At 42.9% G+C, this 21,508-nt stretch overlaps 1 protein-coding gene across 2 annotated transcripts; it reads right to left on the bottom strand.

Annotated features, from left to right (window-relative positions):
• Positions 1-337: 337 nt before the first annotated feature.
• C1QTNF4 (C1q and TNF related 4) lies at positions 338-20,823 on the bottom strand. 2 transcript variants are annotated; one of them, XM_030240838.2, is made up of 2 exons: positions 20,759-20,823; positions 338-1,871 (listed from the first exon to the last, which is right to left on the bottom strand). In XM_030240838.2, exon 2 carries the CDS (start codon positions 1,864-1,866, stop codon positions 763-765), a length of 1,104 nt encoding a protein of 367 aa, XP_030096698.1. In that variant the 5' UTR covers positions 1,867-1,871; positions 20,759-20,823; the 3' UTR covers positions 338-762. The 2 variants fall into 2 exon arrangements, with proteins under 2 accessions (XP_030096698.1, XP_030096697.1); XM_030240837.2 differs by lacking the exon at positions 20,759-20,823 and adding an exon at positions 2,094-2,208.
• Between the last annotated feature and the right edge of the window lie 685 nt (positions 20,824-21,508).

Here is a 21,508-nt window from a genome sequence, read left to right as displayed (position 1 = left end):
CCCTTATCTTTCACTACAAGAAGACTGCACTTTCGTTTGTTTGTTTCTAAATGTATTCTTTACATTAAACTGAAGCTGAGATTCTCGACTACAGCTTCTTGACTTCATCTACATCAGATAAAGAAAAGGGCAAACCACTGTGAAACTTGCAATAAAATTGTAAGAGGTACCAACCCTTCACATACACAAATGATTAAAGAGTGTACACAGACAGGCTCAGTAACACATCCTCAGCTCACACAATTACCATGCGTCTCTCTCACCTGAGCTCAGTACTGGCTGGTACCTCAGCCAGTGACAAGCACACAAGACTCACAAAGTAGCAAAAACTCCAAACTGAGAACGTTCTCATCTTTTGTATTTTTATTACATTCATTTTCATTACATTTATTCCCTCCCTGGATAAACAAGGAAAGTCACCACACCCTTTGCTCTCTGGATGCTGGAGATCTGCAGTAACATGACTGCAGTAGTTCTCTGATCCTCAGCATCTCACTACAGTGCCTCCCCCCACCCCAAAACTACCTCATGCTTTATGTTAAATCAAACACCAACACGGGACACACAGCTACAACCTGAAAGGCCTCTCTACGGATGAATGGCACACACAGCAGTGGCCCTGCAGACAGGGCACAAGCGTGCAGCATGAGGAAAGCACTGGACACATGACAGCATGCTCAAAGTAGAGGATGATATTCAGAGAAGCTATACCCAAGTTCATGGCACCTTGGCTCTTCTTATGCTTCTTCACTTAATCTGCATTTAATTGTTTGACCCTTGAGGTGAGCTGGCACCTGGCAGCCACTTGGGCTGAGCATCCGAATAGATGAGGAAGCCCGTGAAGGTGATGTACTTGCCGTGGTTGCTGTAGGCACCATAGCCATCATGCTGATGGCTGTAGAGCCAAACGGTGTCCCCGTATTGCAGAGGCAGCATGATGCTCTGGCTCTGCATCTCCCGCCTCTTGGAGTGGTTGTCATCATAGATCATGGCTTGCACCTCATTGTGGTTCTTCATCAGTTTCACTGACATAGTCTTAAAGGGCATTTTGCCAATGGTGAAGGAGAAATAGTATGCACCAGGTATACGGCACGTGAAGACGCCAGTGGAGGAATTGAAATCTTTTCCAATATTCACGAACTCTGTATCAAATGTGATTGGCTCGTGCTGGGTTTGCTTCTCATCTGTCCCCAGGAGACTTTGTGAGCGGGCAACTGAAAACGCAGAGCGAGGGTCTTGTACCCTCTTTGGCTGGTCAGACAACACATGTCGCTGTGAAGCTTCATTCTGCTCTCTGGGAAGTTGATGGATTGTGTGAGGGTGTGGCCCGAGCTCTTGAGAGTCAAGAGCATTCTGGAAGAAGGCAGAAGTGTCTGGATAGATCAGGTAGCCATTGAAAGTTGTATAGGGCCCCACATTACTGTAAAGAGCGTACTTGGGATCTCCATGTAAACGCAGCCACACTGTGTCGCCATAGTCAAGCTGCAGCATGGCACTCTGGCTGGCCACCTTGCGTTCCTTGCGGTGATGTTCGTCATACACAATTACCTGCACCTCATTCTTGTTTCTCATCAGCATGACAGACAAGTTTTTCTTTGGGTATTTCCCAACGGTGAAGGAGAAGTAGTAGGCTCCCGGGATCCGGCAGCGGAACAATCCAGTCTTGGGGTCAAAATCATTGCCAATATTCACATACACTTTGTCAAAGGTAATCACCATCTCAGAGCTGCCTTCCATGCTGCTGGTCCTGGCCACAGAGAAAGCAGAGCGAAATTCAGTATTGGTGTCTGCTGGGAAACCATCTGCAGGAAGAGAAATCATGCAGCAAAGGAGGCCAAAGATGATCTGAATGTTCAGTGTCATCATTGTATCTGGAAGAAAAAAGAAGCATATTTTAGAAGGAATAGCATTAATTTACAGCTCACAAATGAGTTGAAATCCAGACCTGAATATTGCTAAACAAACATGAAGATCAATGTCCAAATATTCAGAAATTTCCAGTGTGTTCTCGGAGCAGTGTATGGGACCACATTGTAGTTCAGATCCCAGCACCACTTTTATATTTTCCTGATGAGAGCTGGACCTTGTCTAACCTGTACTTGTGGAAAGAAAAAGCATCTTCTCCTTTGAAAGCCTGACTATCTTAAAGCTTGTCTGCAAAACACCATGTTGCTCACACTGCAGAGGGATCTCAGAGGCTGCTGGGGATTTGCCAGAGCTCCCTTTTGTTGTGCCTTTTTTTATTCATAAGACCAAGGATGAAACAAAGCCCCACACAAACCCTGTATTATACAAATGAGACACAGCTGGAGGGCAGGGAGAAGAGGACATAAGCTCTAGAGATTCCCATGCTCTAGAGATGCCATTGCCTTGCAGTGCTGTAGTTATTTCACAGGATGTGGAAGCTGGAAGCCAAGTAAGCTGTTAGATCCCGTTATTCCAGCATAAATTGGTGAAAAGTATATAGAAATATGAAGAAGAAGGAATGTTTAGGGAAGGAAGACAATGGAGAAAATTGCTGAAATAATAAAAAAAAGAAGGAAAACAAAAGGGTAAGTAAAAAGGAAGTCTCCTTAAGTGTACAATTTCTGAGAGAGAACTGAAATACCAAAAATGGGGAAACAACTCCCTAAATGGATAATGGCCTAGACATAAAAACTTCTTTGACCCCTAAAAAAGTTAGGAGCTAATAGGATTTTCTGCCTTTTTTTTTTTTTTGGACTGAGGCCAATAATTATCTATTAATGCTTTCAGGCTGGAAACAAAACTGCCAGTCATTCCAGTGAGAAGCTTCTCTTTCTGTCACCTCTCGGTGCTTATTAAAATATCATTCAGCCTAGGAGGCAACTGCCTGGTTTGCAGTCTGCTCCATCTGTCACCCCAAAACTGGTGCCTTGCCAGCCTGCAAACAATGGATTCACAGACCAGCAGAACAGAAGCAAAACATGAGACTCATTGGGGGGGAGGGTTGAAGACAAATCCTGCATTAAAAAGGATAAAGGGGTAAATATTTGAATCATCTGAGATGGCCTAGTAATAGAAGTAAAAGCAGACAGAATGCACATATACTGTGAGGTGACAATGGGATTCTGCTTTGGCAAGATGTGATACCTGGAATCACTCACTGGAAGGAATTCAACTTGAACCCTGCTCTTTCACACTTGAGAATAAAACTGAGATCTGAGGTACAGCTTTAATACATAAGAACCCAAGAATAAATTAGATTCTTAATTACATGAAAATGGCACACTAGCAAAGACAAAAAGAATATCCATCCATGTCCTAATTTTACCTTAGATCACTTCTCTCATAGACATCTGTAGCAGGGCTCTCAGCCTAAGCAGGCTTGTAAGTTTGTCAGTGAAGGGCTGAGCAAGGAAAGTTTGCTGTTCAGCAGAGCAAGGACGGCCTGCTGATCAGTGATAACACTGAGCAAGGAAAACTGAGTGATAACACTGAGCAAGGAAAACTGAGTGATAACACTGAGCAAGGATAACACTGCTGTTCTTAGTGCTGAAGAATGCTGAGACCAGCTTGACCAAACTCTCACCCCCACCACAAGGACACACAAGACTGAGGCTCCCTGACTGAGGCTGGGAGCAGCAAGGATGTGCAGGTCCTGATTAGGAAGTCAAAGAGAAGGAACTAAAAAGCTGCCAACACATTTTTCTTTTGCTGAGTAAGCCTGAGAACACATAATCTAAAAAATGGCTATTTTGAATGCATATTAAAGTCAATCACTTTATACTAAAAAGACCAGCGTCACTTTTGCACAGCAAAGATTTCTAGCATACCTCTCTAAGGTGTGTGAAGATCCTTCCCTTCAGTGGGGACACTCCTCAAGGTCATTCCTTGAGGGTGAGCAACAGAAATTTTCCCAGTTGTTGGTGTGGGTAAGTAACATCAATCTCTGCTTAACAATTATTCTGCTACCTTGAATATAATTGCTTTAATGTAATTGCTTCAAAAACAGTGCACTAAATCAGTAGTGATCCATACTGTGTAGTAAATAATTCTGATTACGTTTTTTTCCCCTAATTATTATTGCAATAAATTATAATAAATAATTAATTTTATTTATAGAAATATATCTGGCTCGCCATCCTTATTTTTGCAGAATGAAGTTGTATAAAAGCTCACCTATGTAGCTCTTTAGATATAAACCATTGACTAAGTCTGGGGCTAATATTGCTTCCAGCTGTACCTCAGCTCCTCTCTCAGAAAGAATTTAGAAAGTAAGGGAGTCCTTTCTGTACCTTGTGGCTTCTGTTCGTGAGGGAAGGGCTTCTCTAATAAATTTTGTCTGAAGCTCCCATTCTGCCTGTGACATCTCAGAATTTTCCTCCATGTCCCTAAATTCAGAATGTTTTTCCTGACCTAGCCTGCTTCTTCAGGTCTCCATGGGCTGCACTGAAGGTTGCTGAGAGAGCTGGGTGATGTCAATTTGAGGCCACTCTCTATCATCTTTGAAAGATGATGGAGATCAGTGGAAGTCCCTGGTGACTGGAGATAGGCAAATGTGGCACCCATCTTCAGAAAAGACAAGTGACACTACCTGCAAAACTACAGGGTGGTTGACCAGTTAGCCCCTCACTTTGGTCCCTGGGAAAATCATGGAATGTTATTCTTAGAACACATTTCTAGCCACAGGACATGCAATTTAGCCCATTTTATTTAACTGAGCATAGACTAATCAAACTGACTGCTGTCTTGTGGGAAGAGATCAGTGCATGTCACCTGCATTTTAGCAAGGCTTTTGTTTCAGTCTCCCAGAGCATTCCACTATCCAAATTGTGATGTTAGATAAGTGGACTACTGGAAAAGTAAAAAACTGACTGGATTATCAGGCTTGAGAAGTAGCGCTTAGTGTTTAATTTCAGATGTCCTCTTCAATATTATTTATCAATATCCTGAGGAGCAGAAAGAATGCCCACTGCTCAAGATTGCAGATGACATCAAAAAAGATGATTGACTTGGGTGCACAACTGCTATTCAGAGAGACCCAGGTAGACTGGTGGGATGGACTGAAAAGAAATTCAGTGGCAAGAAATACAAAATATTGTACTTGGATGGACTAACCTGTGTGTTGGTACAGACTGGTGACTGACTGGTTGGAAGCCTGTCTGAAAAGGATCTGAAAAGGATCTAGGGCTTCAGGAGAGCAGTAATTTGTACCTGAGATAGTGCTGTGCCCTGCAGGTACTTTGGAGTGCAGAACAGAGCACAGCCAGGAACCACAGACTGTGATTATTCCTCTTCAGCTGGCACTTGAGTGACTCCAGAAGAAGGCAGCCAAAATGGCTGAGGTCTGAAGTACCTGCCCAACAAGGAGAGGCTGATGGAACTGGGCTTGTTTGGCATGGAAAAGAAAAAAACTTTGGGGGGTTCTAGTAGCAGCCTTCCAGTGCCTTTGGTGGCTCCAGACAGTGCAAGGTACTGCACTGATAAGCATGGTGGAAGAATAACAGACAATGGTCATTAAATCCACAGGGGAAGACTCTGACCAGATATAAGCATTCCATGATGAGGCAACTAAGAATGTAACAGTTTGCCCAAAGAGATGATGAGATCTCCATCCTTGGGAGTTTACAAACAAGACTGGATTAAGCTGTGAGCAACCCAGCCTGCACTCAGTGTTGGCCCTGCTTTCAGCAAGAACTTGGACTAGAGACTTCCTAAGTCATGATTCGTGATCCTGTAACTGAATCCCATAGCTACTACTTCTTGCATTTAAAATTCACTCCCTAATAACCCTAGCCATGGCACTTACATGGAATTAACCAGCTAACAGCAGGTCTAACAGATTATTTTCTCGACAGATTATTTTCCATCCAGCAAATTGCAGCATATTCAATGAAACAATTAATCCATACCTAAGTGTCACACATCTGCTTCCATGCTGTCTTTATTTTTCCTTACTTTGTAGTTTGTGTTTCTCAGGGCAATGACTGTCTCTCTTCCCATGTCTGGGCAGCATTTGGCTACTGCTGCCATTTAAAGAATACTAGTAGACCCTAATATCCCACCAAGAACTTAATCCCAGACTGTCACACTTGTGAGCCCAGCTGCTGGTTCAGCAGTATTATTTTTGCAGTGCTGCATCTAGCATGGCAGGCTCATTTCAGCTTCCAGCTTAGAAAACCAAGCCCTAAAGGCAAATTTATAAGGGCTATTAGATGTTCCAAAATCATACTCATTCCATTGTTATTCCAGTGATCACCATGGTGTGGCTGCATGGAGAAGTAAGTTGACTGTGACATGGCTGCGTGCTCTTGAGACAACAAATTACAGGAAAGGATTTGGCATTTGCATTTTTAGTGACAGGCCTGCTTCTCTGAAATGATGCTTGTGCCCCAGACCTTGTTCAGCATATCCAGGAGTCAGGGGGGATACTGAAAGCACATCACTGCTGGCCAAAAAGCACAGAAAGACAAAACAGAACAAGTGTAATAAAGTGTGTAGTGAATCTGACCTTACGAGCCTTCAAATGACCACCATCCTTGTTTCTGTTTGAAAGCTAATTTCTCTGTAATAAGGTAACTTATTAAATGTTGGGTCTCTCAGTACAGTTGCAAAGACCCTCTGCTGCTGCTGTCCCTTATTTATCAGCTCTTTCCAAAGCAAGTCATTTAAATAAGGCAGTTGATTATGCTGTGCTTCCATTAGCAAGTTGTTTCCTTGACAGCTCCCACTCACCACTTTCAGCACTATTTAGGTTCTTTTAAAAATAATGTGGAAAGTATCTAATAACTGTCTCTCAAACTAAACCAGTCTAAGAATAATTTGCCAATCATTAGAAAGACACATCCAGCTAAAGGGGTTCTACAAACAGAGGCAACTCGTGACAGCTTTTGGACTTGAGTATTGTCATAGTAATTCTGAAAGATAAAGCTGCCAAAATGCCCTGTTCCTCCCCCCAAAACTGTTTATGGTGCCCAAGTCTCTTTTACTGGTATAGTTTTCTTCTGGCAGGGAAGAGATAGCACCAGGGATGTGAAGCTGGCTGTGGACACTGTGGCATCAGCCCTGAGTTCATGCTATGATCAAAGTCTTAAAGCTGAAGAGTGAGGTGAAAGACCCAGGCTAGAGATGGAAAATGGGTCTTCAGCATGTGGCATCTGTGTTATTCTCATTACATTTACACACAAATTAGGGCCCTTTGTCCCCTACCCTGCCATTCCTTATTGTTCCAACACCAAAGAAGCATGGAAGAAGCTAAGCAGAGCCAAGGGATAAACTTGGTAGGCTACTGCTTTTACTTTAGGCAGTACAAGCAGGGACAGCAGCCCACAGAGAAGAAGTTAAGAAACAAATTTTGGAATAGGAGGCACAAAACACATGATGCAGCTAAACAATCCTCAAAGACACTGGCATTAAATTAGTGACCTGAAAAGAAGGGGCTAAAGTGGTATTGACTCATGTAGTAGAACAAGAGCTGCAAAACTTTCTTGAAAAGAAAGTCATAATTCACCATTTGCATGACCCAGGAAATTTTAATAGCTTTGAGTTTGCTGGAGGTGATTTTTCTGTCCTGGAACAGAATCAATCCACCAGTGAAAAGACAATTAGTTTTACTCTTCTATTGAGACACATGGGTTTACAAAAGGACATTCAACAATAGAAAGGTCACCTCATTTCTACACTTGCAGGACAGACCTACTTGTGAAACCCACAAGGGTTTTCTTTTTATTCCAAAATATTAATTATCCAGATTCCCTAGTCCTACCTTATGCAAGAGTCCTTTAATTTCAGTGGGAGTTTTGGCAGGAATATCGCTGAAGAATGAGATATGAAACAAAATTGAAGCGGTAGAATTGGATCAGCTGTTACTAAAAGGTTTTTTAAATCCTGTAAGCTGCAAGAGCAAAGCCCTGTTCTCCCTAGCTCTCACCCTAATATTTAAGGACAGCTGCAAACGTTTCAATTATTTGAATCAGTGAAAGCCTGAGTAATGAACATCCTTCTTGGACTATAGTTAGCCAGATTTCTTTTCCCAAGATACCACATACTGGCTGTTTCACTCATCCAACACAGATTAAGAGCATCAGATAATGATGCAAATGCATCAGTTCTTCCAACATCAAAGACAAATTAATTGTAGCACATCCTCAAAAGCAAAATCTGTATAAGAGTACATGAGTAAGAAAATCAGCGATTCACTTATGGCTCTGGCCTTTCTCGACTTTTGATGAATGTGGGTTTTTTTAACTCTGGCACAATCCTGGGAGGTAAAACATTGTCTGAAGCATTCAGGATGCCTTTTGGAAACTATATGTCACACCTTGAATGACAGACATGTATGGCATTAATATAGAATGTTTTCCTGAGTCAAGGGAGAGTCCTTTAACATAATAAACCAGCTTCTGTGTACTCAAAAATCTGTGGAGAGGCAAAAATTATTTTCCAGTGCCTCAACTTCAGCCATACTCAGGAAAAGGAAATGGAGAGACTTTTTTGGTGGAATCTACTACTGTTACCCTGCATTTCAGAATATGATGAGACCTGCTATTTCAATTGAAGTCCTAACAACTCTGGTTAAGCTAAAATGATGTTATGTGAAATGATGTAAATTCACTGACCAAAATGAAAACATGATAGTTTTGACATTAAGATTTTTCTTCTTTAACATCATTTAAGAAAATTTGTCATACACATTTGAAGTGCCCGGGTGATACACTGCATCTGCCTTTTTGGCTACCATTACATTTTGAAATATATTCATTTAGACAAAATGGTGTTTTAGTAGAGAAGATGGCTGAATAAATCCTAGGGGGGAGCAAGGAGTTATTCCAGCAAACTAATGCTTTAAGATGTAATAATTTTTTACATCCTTTTCTAAATGAACACATTACACAAGTCCAACTCTCCACCACGTACACACTACTCAAGAAAACAGGACTAAAACTTCAAAGCAAAGAAACATACTCTAACACTGGCCAGAAATGAAAGAACAGAAAGCACTTCTAGAACATTTGAGTTTAAACTGTAATTCATAAAATGTGTTGAATACTGTAAAGCTGTTTGTCACACGCAGTTAAACCAGCAGTTCATAAGTAATCATTGAAATTATACTAGCAATAAGCAGTAAAAAACCACTAGCCATTGGTGGGAAGGAGTTCAGTGACAAACAGCTTTTGTGAAAGCAGAGGCCAGAGGAGACTGGAAACCACATCTTGAGAAAACCAAAAGTCTGTTGCTGTGGAGTGTTTATTTAACACTGCTACCTTTAGACATAAAACACTGAGACCATTTCAACATCTGGAACTTTCACGTGGATCCCACTACAGTTACAGTAGTGCCAAACTTAAACCATCTATTTTCTCAGCCCCAAACATAATTTCCTTTTTTAACCTGGTTTATGTGTGCATTTCTTTTTCTTGATGTGCACAAGAGAGGCTGAGACTGTGCAATAAGGTGATATTGGAACATTTCATCTCTCCAAGCAGGAATCTTACTGCTGTACCAGAAGGCAGATTACACTGGCATAAATGATTAACAAAGAGTCTGGCCTGGAATACCAGGAGGTATTTTGATAGGCAAAAGAAAGTATCTGACACTTTGGCAGAGAATACCATCAAGATCTCAGTTAAGAGAGTGAGAGAGGAAGGCCCCAAAGGCAGACTGCACACTGCAATCAAGTTCTAGGGAGAGAGGAGTCAGAGAACTCAGAGAATCGAGTAGAGGGCAATTTCCTTGTTCCAGGTGGCTGGGCTGGAAGCCATGTAGCAGAAGGACTTTCCCACAAAAGGCCTGGGTGTTTTTGCCTGTCGAGGTAAAACCATAAGAAGCAAAAGGACACTGCCAGAAACTGTACCAGCAACAGACCTACTGCGATGATAGACACTTTATGAGAAAGAATGCTGAGTACAAGCAATTCAGGCTATTCCAATGGGAAATTAGTCTTTACAAATGAGCAAGACTTATTTACGGGGTTTTTATTTTAAACTTTTCACCTGGTTTAAGATACTTAAAATGAATATGATGGATGTGGATATTAAAGAAGTTTGTATGAGTCCAGAGGAGGGTTACAAAGATAACCAGAGAGCTGCAGCACCTCTTCTATGAAGATTGGCTGAGAGAGTTGGATTTGTTCAGTTTAGAGAAGAGAAGGCCTCAGGGTGACCTTACTGCAGCCTTTCAGTACCTAAAGGGCTACAAGAAAGCAGAAGACAGACTTGTCACAAGGGCATGTAGTGATAGGACAGGAGGGAATGGCTTTAAACTGAAAGAGGGTAGGTTTAGATTAGATATTTAGAAAAAGATCTTTCCTGCGAGGGTTGTTAAGCACTGGAACTGGGTGCCCAGAGAGTTGTAGATGTCTCATCCCTGGAAGTGTTCAAGGCCAGGCTGTATGGGGCTTGGAGCAACCTGGTCTAGGGAAAGGTGTCCCTGCCCATGACAGGGCGGGGGTTGGAACTAAATGATCTCTAAGGTCCCTTCCAACTCAAACCATTACATGATTCTATGAAATAATATGGTTTTATTTCACCATCTGACAGAACTGGAATGAACAAGCAAGACCCAGTTAGTAGCACAGCAGTGCTAAAAGACAAGGTGAAGAGGAAGGCAATGACAATACCAATGAGAGACTCTTAAGAGGCAATGAGGGAGAAAACTTAGAAGTGTTTACCAAATACTTTTCCAGGTTGGAGACAAAAACTGGGAACCTAAGTAAAATGCAGATGGTTCAGCATCCCAGACTACTGCTGTAATTTTTTTTTTTTTAGTAAGAGTTTGTACAGGAAAAAGAGAAATCATTTTCCCCAATAACATAACAAGCATGGGTTCATACAGAAAGAAAAAAGTTTGGACAGCCCCACTGATCACAAGCTTATTAAGGCTTTCCTGAAGTGGCAGGATAGTTCAAATCCTAAGGGACATAAAAAAAAAAATCATCTCTGCTTTAAACTCAATTGGGCAAACTGAGCTGTGAGTGACAAAGTGGAAACACTATGTATGCAGAATGACACTGGAATCAGTACTCTGGCATCAACGAATTCTAGCCCCTTCTGTTTTATTGTTACAGCTTTTTGTAGCAGTTTTTTTTACACTACTTCCTTCTAGTGAAGTAAGGTTTAGCTCTCAGGAAAATCTCCACTCCCTCTGCTAACAAATGAAAGTCCAGCAACAGTTCAGAGAACATTAGCAGATGTTTAGTATAGGTAAATAAACCTACAGGATAGGCAGGTTTTTGACTTTTTTTGAACCACACTTTCCTCTATGGACCTAAGCAATACTTTGCTTCAGTGCAGCTGAATTAATATTTTCATCCTCCACTCACGCTCATCAGAAGAGGAGGTTCCTGGGCTATTCTCAGAGTTAATGCTGTATTTGTCAATTTTCTTTAAATCCTTAGTTGTAACAAATACTTAGAGACATTAAAGTAAAGGTCATCAAGATGAGAGTAAATATTCCAGTTAAACACAGGCTGTACAGGCTTTCCTTCCTGTTGCCTGTTGCCTTCCACTTTTATTCACATTCCCAGTCATCCAGCAGCATACTATGGCACCGTCAGTTGGGCAAAATCTTGCAGTGATTCTTTCATGTTCTTCTCATTTCCTCACTAAGAATGAAAACAACTGTTAATAGTAGGTTTATGTGTCCAGGAACTAACAGGAACCTGTGGGACCCGAGCCCCACAAAGATGCAGCAAATAGAAAGCAATTGACATTACAGGAATTTTGTGTTACACCTTTCTGTTGAAGACTGTTGTCCTGGAAATTGTTATGATATTACAAGAGATACTGGAACCTGTGGTGTGCTCTCAAGGCTTGTTCATTGTCCTCTCTGTAATGACTTTTTGTCCTCAATTTTCCTTCTGTGAGTTTGTGCTCCTGCACTTTGTATCAGCGATTTTAATTTGATTGCAATGCAAGATCCTAATCAAACAAAAACAAGTTTTAGATTTTTCTTTTCTGTTTTCTTTCACAGCTGCATAGCCACACCTTCTCTCTCTTTCTCACTTCAGTGGGCAAATAATCATCATTTTTTCCTGGAACTCTGCACCTGCAGAAGTTGTTTTCAAACCCTTCCCCCACTCACTGGAATGTTATCCTCCAGTCATTTCTCTATGACCTGACACATCACCCACCTGAGTGAAAGCTAGAGGGAATATGCTGGTTCTTGCTGGTTAATTAAAACCTCAAGTTGGGATAAAACTGAGGAGTTCAGCAGTGGTCCCCTATGGGAATTAATGGATAGCTGAGTGCCAGCTGGGATTACATGCCATGACAACAAAAACCATATTTGTTTCATCATTATGGCTGAACTCACTGTCTGCTATGAGCTGATTTAGCAGTCCAAAATTTTTCACAAGGTGGGTAAATCTGGTCTCCATCCTGACAACCTGCAGCTAACAGAAAACTGTCAGAAGGATGAGATTAGTTTTACTTTGCTTACAAATCAACTTGTAATGCTATGTTTTATACTGACTACTATTTTCTGACAGTCGGCTTTGCAAATCTATCTGTAAAAACTCTCAATGTACTGGGGCATTTTCCTACAGGAATGCTGCTTTCCTTGCAAGTTTTTTAGTGTGTCTTGACAGGTAAGTCAGGAAAACATGCTGTCTTTTAACATCAGCCACAACACTCAGCCAAAAACCCACATTCATTTCTTTTCATGCCCTGCTGTTTCATTACTGTAAAGAAACTCAGAGAACACTGAATTGCACTGCAGTGCTGCTCTACACTGTCAACATGTGACAACATCTCAATTTGGAAATCCACTGAGCTCTAGTTTAGTGAAGGTGATAAAAGGCATTAAGATCCATTTATCTTTCATCTCTGCTCTGGCACTTTCATTTCTCCCTTCCTCCTACAGGGTCAGGACACAGATCTGAATGAAAACTCTTGAGTGGGGAAAAAGGGGTGTCAGTCAAAGTCCATATGTGCTAATATTTTTTCTGGTCCCATTCTCCAACTGTCCAACTGGATCATAGAACCATAGAATGATTTGGATTGCAAGAGAACTTAAAGATTACCTAGTTCCAACTCTCTTCCATGGGCAGGGACACCTTCCACTAGACCAGGCTGCTCAGAGTCCCATCCAACCTGGCCTTGAGCACTTCCAGGCATGGACATTCACAACCTCTCTGGGCAAACTGTTCCACTGCTTCATCACCCTCAGAAGAAAGAATTTCTTCTTACCTCCATGATAATCCTATTGCTTTTGTGTCTACCCAGTGAATTGGTAGACAGATCAAGAAACAATCATTGAAAGAATAATCACTGCCTGGGACTACCCCCATTTTTGTCACCAGACAGTTGAGACCCCTTGAGACAGAGATTTCCCCTGGTATGGAACAGTTCTTGATGAAGTTCTTGATGAACACTGAAATTCTCCAATACATACAGTGACCTATAGTGACAATTAAAAGCAGCAAAGTAAATCAGCAGAGTTAGTAATTGTCATGCTTATTAATACTAACACTTCACAACCAGCAATGTGTAGTTCCCCGTTTTCAGTCTTACCTGCCAAATCCCTTGTGACCAGACCTCTCTGAGGAAGATCTGTAGACAGCTGGAACCTGAGCTCTATCAATGTTTTAGCCATTTTACTAGCAGTTATTTCTCAGAAGGCTATAGCTGTTGCAAATGAGACAAGGCTGTGAATTGATATTTGATATCTTCAGGAAAACCACAGTTTCTGATTCCACTTTTAAAACATTTAGTATATTTTGGTCCATTGATTTAATCAGCTTGTCATCTTTTTCAACAAGGAACTGTGAAGTTCCTCCCCAACACCCTGCATAAGTCAAGTTTTCACTTCACAAGTTTTTGAACCTGGACTTTTCTGGGACAATCTGACACCGGGGTGCTGCCGCCTACAAGACAGAATCTATGTCCCTGGATAGAGGGACAGAGAGAAGCATTCCTGAAAGTGCCCTCAATACAAACATACCTTTACAAGGTTTTCCCAGTATCTGCTTTCTAGCTTTATATTGCTTCCAGTATTTAAAAAACATCAGTTCTCTCATCATGGCAGCAGAAATGCTTGTGTGACTATTTCAGTAAAACTGTCTGCACTGGGGAGCTGCTGGTAAAAGGCTTTGGCATTGCCCTCAAAAAGCACTTCTGGTCACTGCTGTTCACTCATCAGCTCCTCATTCACAGGGGGGAAGTGCTCAGTGCCTGTCAAGTGCTCACAGATTCCAGGCTCATCTCGGTGACCAGCCAGTTTTCCAAAATTGCCTTTGACAGCTTGAAGCTGATGCCTCTGATTTTGCTCATAGGAAAGGAATTTTGTTAAAACACTGAAGTAACACCTGCAGCAATGCATTGGCAGGTTTTACCTGACTTTTAGACTCTAGTTGGACATAATATAAAGAACACGAAGGATATGGCTGCTCTGAACCTGGCTATGCAGATGCTTAATTTAAAGCAGGCTTGGATATCCTTACTTTGCATTAAATACCCAGCTCATACTGAAAGAAGGGCCATTTGCAACAGCCTACACAATTTCCTTACAGCCACACTGAGAAATTTCAGTCATGCACCCTAAACCCCAACATTCATATTCAGTTCATATTTCAAGACAGTGCTTCCTCTATTCAAATTCTTTCAGTTCCCTACCTTCCTTGTAGCTACTTCTGTCTAACACCTCTCCTTTTCAAGATAATTATCAACATTTTCCACCAGGAGAAACATTTACCATCTGCAGAACCCCCTCCAGCATGCTCAGTATTTTTCTGCACAGCCTGTCAGATTTCCTCACAAGTTTCCTGGAGAATAACCCCTTCACCTTGTTGTCTCCTCCTAATGGTAAAAATAGGATTTTTTTTTTTTACATTAGCTATATTTGCTTTATCTCCTTCCAGAACCACCTTGTTCCAAAGCTAAATTTCCTTTAGCACTGGATCACAGTAAGCCTCCTTTTGGATACCCTTTCTGTCTCTCAAATAAAGATTGTTTCATACACTCATCTGACAGGTAGAGACAGTAAAAGCAAGGATGGGAAGAGGAATGATGAAATAAACTCAGGCAAAGCAGTATAAGCTGATGTCAAGCACTGCTCAGTCCTTGGGTGGAAGGGATGTGAATTCCCTTTGAAATATCTGGGGCATCAAGTGACTGGCTTTCTAAGCATATAATTATTTTTCCCAAGGTGGTCCAGCAGTAATGGAAGATGGGGGGGAAGGGGAAAATCCATCACAGCTTATATGGTGGCACAGTTTGTGCTCATGTGTCCCAGAGTAAATAAAAAAATCAGGGTTTCCATCAATTTATGGATAATTCCAGTGTAAGACTATTTAAATTACAAGAGATTATTATGCTAATATGTTCACTGAGCAACAGCTCCACGAAAACAGGCTACTAAAAAGTGCAGCCTAACTCTTCATTTTCTCCTTGTCTTGTCCATTCAACACAGATTCTTTCCAGGAGTTGCTTTGCAGCCTTTCAGTCCTAGAGAGTACCTGTTTTCACAGAAAAAATTCCCTATTGCCTGCTTGCTGTAAAAACACTTCTACTGCTCTCAGTACATCTTTAGTTTCTCTAAGAGCTTTTCTTTTTGTCTGAGTGAAAAGATCTAAAGCCTGAGGAGAGAGAAAAATCCCTCTCCCTTTAGAGGATTAAGATATTATTTGGTTGGACTCAGAATGTCTTCTATCCAGGATCTTATGTGCAGCCCACCACTTCAGCATCCCCAAGTGTTGATCATTGCTCTCTTTTTTCTTTCTACCTGTCTCCTCACAAAGATCCAGGATTTTTCACCATGCACAGGGGACTGTCTGTTCCATTTATATTAAACAATATATGTTAAACCATGAGTACTACAGGACCTAGATTTTCTCTCCTGGGATAAATGCTTAAAAATATAAATCATAGGACTATGATTTATTTTATTCCTTTTCTGAATTCCATTATTTTATTTAATTTTACCTCTAAAAACCATTTTTGCACTACAGCCCTTCATTCAAGGCATAAAACAGTATAAGAGCTTGTATTTTCAGTTCAGATAATTTTACTAACTGCTAATCTTGGTTAATTTTTCTTCTTCCATAGCATTGTTTTCAGCATTCATAAACTCAATTGAGCATTTGCTTCTGGGAAATCAGAATGTTCCATTCCTTCCCTCTCTTTTAAAAAGAGAGACCTCTTCTAACTGTCTTCTAGAAAGTTCTTAGTTTTCTTTCAGGCTCTTTTCAGAAAGAGCTGGTCTATGGTCTTGGTGCTGTGCTACCCCTGGATATCAGACAAACATCAGAACGGGGCCAGCAGACTTTTATTTAATTCACATGAAATGACCATGAAATGATCTACAAATGCTAGAAGAATGGTCTAGAGGAGAACTTAAGACACTGAACAGTCCAAGGTGCTTTCCCCTTATAGGATCACTAGCCTTATTTGATTCTTCACAGATGATTGTCTAACCTGTCCTTAAAATGTCTCCAGAATCTCCCTATATCAAATATGCAACTGTTTTTATTATCCTAGGTCCTAGAAAATTATTCTTGTAGTTTAAAATAATCTTACTTTCTGCTGCTTCTTGCATTCTGCTCCATCCACCAGGAGCCTGAAGAAAAGGTCATTTCCCCCTCTATTTTTTATCTGAAGACTGTTATATTTCTCTGTCAAATTTCTGGTCTAAAAATTACAGTTATTTCAAATCATCTTGCAGGTCACATTCTTCTGACCTGTGATGAGTCTTACCGCCCTCCTCTGGTCTCCCTCTGATTGAATTGCACCTGTCTCAAAGTGCAACAACCAACACTTTGCACAGCCCCCAAGCTGAGCCTTTGGCCCCAGAGCAAAAGGATTGCTTCATGTCTTCCAGACTTCCATGTCTTTTACGTATCCTAGCAAGATGTTTGCCTTTATTTGCAACAGCATGACATTGACTCATATTCAGCTTGTGATCTATCATAACATATTCTTTTCTGTGGAGCTGCAACCTAGTCATTTACTTCTGCCTTGTGCTTACTTAGTTGGTAATTTCTGCCTTATTGTAGTACCTTGTATTTATCCCTACTGAATTTAATTCGGGTCTTTTCCTAGAAGGTCTTCCAATTTATTAGAAAAAATTTGAATTCTAGTATTTTCCTCCTGCATATTTCAAGTGTCACAGTTTTATGTCCCTGGAAAATGCAACATACCCACTCCTTTTATTACCATCCAGGTCCTCTAAGCAAACACTGAATAAAAGCAGGTCCAGATCAACCCAATGCAGCTCCTGTGTGGCCTCTCTGAAGGACTGGCACATACTAAAATCATACATATTATGAGCTCTGAATCTTCTGATATTTAAAGAAGGTTTGCCTGTTCAGATAATCATGTTTACCCAGTTTATAGCCTCCTTTACCTGCTATGTTCCATGCCTCACCAAAACAAATATTTGCATTAATGTGCTAACCATAGTCAAGAATCTCAACTTTTACATTAAAAATACCCAAAACCCAAATGAAATCTCTCACTCTTGTTCTACAAATAGCCTTTAATATGCAAACTGAACAGAAGTCAATTCTGTTAGAATCCACTGGGATACTGACAAAATAATTGGGAAAGATGTGACCGTTTCTCCTTATAGATTTAGGGGTATGATAGAAGTGCCCTAATTTATTACATTCACTGCAGTTACAACAGCAGCACACGCTTCAAGGGCAGCACCAAGGCAGCTGGTTGATTTCAATGGGTTGAACATTTCCTTTGCATCTGCTCTTGACCAATAACTGCAGGATCTTTTCCTGTGAGCTGAAACGCCAGCCGTGAGAGTCACAAGCAGGCACATCACAGACAGTGAGCCTTTGTGTGCATTGGAATAAAGATCATCTGGTATTCCTCCTGACAACAGGGGCTTAACTCTCTCCTCTAGCCCTGACTCTTATTCCAATAGTCATTACCACAGTGGACCCAAATTCCTTAACCCAATATGGACAGTTTTCCTGGCACCGTGGCTGAGGCCCTGGCACAGCAGAAAACATGCATGGTGCAAATCAACCAGCTGGAGGGTAAAGAGGGAGAAATAGGGCTTTATAAATTTTCCCTGTTTCCCAGTAATCAATTATTGGCCCCTGGAGTAGTCACTTACTGCTTGCTCTGTGATCATATGATTCTGGCAGTGTTACCTCTGCTGGAAACCTCAGACCTTTGATTAGATGCAGCAGGAATTCCTCCTTTGTTCTCTAACCTGTCTGGAGGAAACATGCAACTAGAAAGAAGCTTTACAGGGACAAGAACCCAGAGGCAGACTTGGTATTCACAGACCACCAGCAGCACAGTGCTTGTGTAGTACTGACTTATCTCATTTGAACACCACACGGATTTCCTTATCTAGAGAGGGTCAAGACAAAAGGTACAGAAAAACTGAGAGGAAAAATGAAGTCCTGACTTTACTTCTGATTGGATTGGAGGGCCAATGGGATCCATACTAAATTTCTGAATGCCAAACAAGAAGTAAGAGGCTTTTAATTTCTACTGGGTAAAAATCAGAGCCAGTATTTCAAATATTGTAAGATGAAGTATCAAATTGCCAAGTCTTAATGTGTCTTCTAAGACAGTATAAAGAACCTCACCCCTATAGATAAGTCAGTAAACTGTAATGCAGTGAAACATTATTGTCCTAAACTAGGAAGGAGTACCTTGGAGTAGAATGCATGCTTCATACTTTGGTGATTTTAAAAGGTAGCTGCATGGAAGAGTTCAGGAGTAAAACCCACCAAATCCTAACATCTGACCTCAGATGCTGGTAACAAAGCCGGAGACTTCAGCGTCTGTAAGACTATAGCAATTTAAACCATATTTTTTTCTCTAGTCTTTTGCCTGAAAGTCAATGGAGAGATGAGTATCTCTTGGAGGGAGACATTTCTCAGCTGAAAATATTATATTCTCAGAGGTACTCACCCCCTTAGAATCCTACTGTCACTGCCAGTATCAGCTCATTTCAATGCCTTCTGCCTATACCCAACCATAAGAATGGGTGAAATTCACAATGGCAGTGATCACTCAGAGGCTCACTGCCTGTCCATTTTCTGCTAGTACTGGCCTCTTTTTCTTTTGGTCTTTGTATTACAGGGTGCTCTGCACAGAAGGTTCAAACTATCATGTCTCTTTACACCTTTGACATATCATTTTTCTCTGTGTGCCTGTGTTCATCTAGGTTACTTTACACAAAAGGTTATAGGTTATTTTATACAAGTCTTCCAAGAGCTGGTGATGAACAGGCAGCCTTGCTGCTCATCCAAAATACACCTTTTATTAAAATGGAGACTATAAAAGCTATCATGCACTACATGACTACAGGTCACAGGATAATTATCCTGTTTTGTCACAAGTATAGCTGCTGCCATTGTGGGCCCACCCAGCCTTCTGTATTTGGAAAATATGAATAGTTCACAGTTTATGAATGGAGAGCACAGCACAATGGATAGATGATTACACAAGTAAAATACAAATAACAACAACATCACAACTAAAACATAAATAACAACAAACAGGGTTCTGAGTTTTGGCGCCAAATCTCAGGCTCCAATGCATTTTATTTCTGCATCTGTTTCTTCACCCACAAACCAGCAAATGTCTATAACACCAACAAACTGTCAGATTTAAACCAATTCTATATTGAAGCCATAGGTTCTCCATTAAGAACAACCAAATGCCCTTTGAAGGCATTGCTTCTTTCAGATGGAAAATACAAAATTCAGTGTAGAGCCTAGTCCATGAGCCATTCAGCACTTTGAATTATAGCTTTTTAGATGGAAACAGAAGGAATTCACTGGGTAACCGCTGCTCTATTGGGAATCCTCATTCTTCCTTGACATACCTCCTAGTGCTACAAATTAACCCTTAAAAATGGCCACACAAGGAAACAGCTGCCATACACCAAGATAGGATTGCAGCCTCACTGGTGTCTTTCAAACTCTTGTTACACATCATGTCCCTGGAGAAGAGAAACTGCAGAAGGTTGCAATAGCATCAGAATGAATAATTGAAACTCTGCTCATTCAGAATGTGCATAAACGGAAGGGTCACAATGCTGCCTTCTAGTCAGGCAGCAGTGCAGAAACTCAACAGTGTCTAATAGAAACATCATCTGGAAATACTGACCTACTTCTCTGGGAGCTTTTACAGAGTGGGTTGAGGAGACGACAGTGGGATGGCCAAGTACACAGCAGATTAAATCGTATTATCTAACAGAAAATCATACATTACAGACCCAGTTGTATATGCTACTCTTGGAAAAACCCTCGGGACTTTGTTCCACCAAGAAACCAGAGATCCATGCAAGATTAATGTTATTTCCCACCTGAGAAACTGTCCCTGTGGGAATTTGCCAGGATGTTCTTGGCAATGGCGAGTCCCTAGGAGGTTTTCCTACCTTGTCTCCATGACAAGTGGGGCCAAAATTTTATACCCTTTCCCACATAAACTCTACGACCATTTAATATTGGGAATGGTAGGTGTGAGGGAGGGTAACTCGGGCATTTCCCGCTATTGTCCAGCCGCTCGGCGGGATCGGAGGGAGTGCAGCCCGCCCGGGCGGCCGCCCGCCCGCACCCTGCCCGCCGCCCCGAGGGCCAGGGGCTGGGACACCGCAGGGTGCCCCGAGCGCAGCCCCCCTTCTCCAGGACCGCGGCGGCCGCCGCCAGAGCCCCGACGGTCCCTCCGCTCCGCACCGGCGGCCACCCCTTGGGAGCCGCCGGGGCCAGGCCCGCCCGCGGCCCCGCTCCCATCGCCCCTGTCCGAGCGGGGGATCCCATCTCAATGCCCGGCCCTGCAGGTGCAGCCCGGCCCCAGCGGCGGCGGCTCCCCCGGCACGGTACCTGCTGCGCCCCGCGGCGGCGGCTCCGCGGCGGCGGGGTCTGAGCGCGGTGCGGAGCGCGGTGCGGAGCGGGGCCGCGGCGCTGCCTGCGCACTGACAGCTCGGGAGCCGCGGCGGCGGCGGGGGCCGGGGCTGGGAGGGGGGCTCGGGCACCCGGGGCTCCGGCGCCGAATCAGTGACGGGAGGAGGGCCCGGGGGCGGGCGGGAGCGGGGAAGGGGAGGGGGCGGCGGGGCGAGGGGCTCGGAGCCCCCGTCACCGCCGCAGCCCGGGCGGCCTCCGGGAGGCGCCGGCGCCCGCGGGCGCTGCGGGCCGGGGAGGCGTGTGAGCGCCACACGGACAGGGGTGACCGAGAGATGCGGCGCTGTGACACGGCCGGGCCGGGCTCCCCGCTGCCTTCCCGGGAGGAGAGGGCGCTGGGGGACGGGAGCCGCGGGATGATGCCCTTCATTCAGCACAGAGGCGGCTGAGCGAGGCGGGCGAGCTCCCCGCGCCGCTCCCCGCACGGGGCACAGGGCAGCGGAGTGGCCCCGGCCGGACCGCTGTGCGGCGGCAGCGCAGAGCCCTCCAGTCCCGGGCTGAGCCAGCCGGGACGGGGCTCCCACCCCGGCCGTGCTCGGTCAGGCCGATGAGGGAGAGGAAACAGCCTTAGCTAGACCAAAGGATGTGACTGGGGGAAGAGACAAGCTTTTGGCTACCCAAGATCATGTTCATGTCTGACCTTCTGCTCTGGAGATCTCTGTGAGTCCCAAG

This window comes from Serinus canaria, chromosome 5, assembly GCF_022539315.1.
Source record: "Serinus canaria isolate serCan28SL12 chromosome 5, serCan2020, whole genome shotgun sequence".
Classification (NCBI taxonomy): Eukaryota; Metazoa; Chordata; class Aves; order Passeriformes; family Fringillidae; genus Serinus; species Serinus canaria.
This window is presented reverse-complemented; position numbering and strand designations above follow the sequence as displayed.